Source organism: Egretta garzetta, unplaced genomic scaffold, assembly GCF_000687185.1.
Source record: "Egretta garzetta isolate BGI_Z169 unplaced genomic scaffold, ASM68718v1 scaffold647, whole genome shotgun sequence".
NCBI classification, from domain to species: domain Eukaryota; kingdom Metazoa; phylum Chordata; class Aves; order Pelecaniformes; family Ardeidae; genus Egretta; species Egretta garzetta.
The window spans coordinates 515,747-515,997 of NW_009260191.1; the positions used below are offsets into that span (position 1 = coordinate 515,747).

A 251-nucleotide genomic window follows, 5' to 3' on the forward strand; every position below is an offset into this window, starting at 1 on the left:
CCCGGCACCGCCCGGGGCAGGCAGGGCGCTCGGGAGGCTCCCCCTCGCCCGGATTTCGGCCAACTCTCCTCCCCGCCACAACTTTAGCATGATGTCTTATCTTAAGCAACCACCTTATGCAGTCAATGGCCTGAGTCTCACAACCTCGGGCATGGATTTGTTGCATCCGTCCGTCGGTTATCCCGGTAAGCCACCTTTTCCCCCTCTTCCCCCCTCCTCAACTCCCCACTCCCCCTTTTTGCCCCACGGAG

At 61.4% G+C, this 251-nt stretch overlaps 1 protein-coding gene across 1 annotated transcript in view; it reads left to right on the plus strand.

The window, feature by feature from the left end:
- The first annotated feature begins 88 nt into the window (after positions 1-88).
- Positions 89-251, plus strand: part of OTX2 (orthodenticle homeobox 2) — a 2,575-nt gene continuing 2,412 nt past the window's right edge. Inside the window, 1 exon segment of the mRNA XM_009642190.2 lies at positions 89-185. Within this exon segment, the coding sequence (XP_009640485.2) occupies positions 89-185 (97 nt within the window).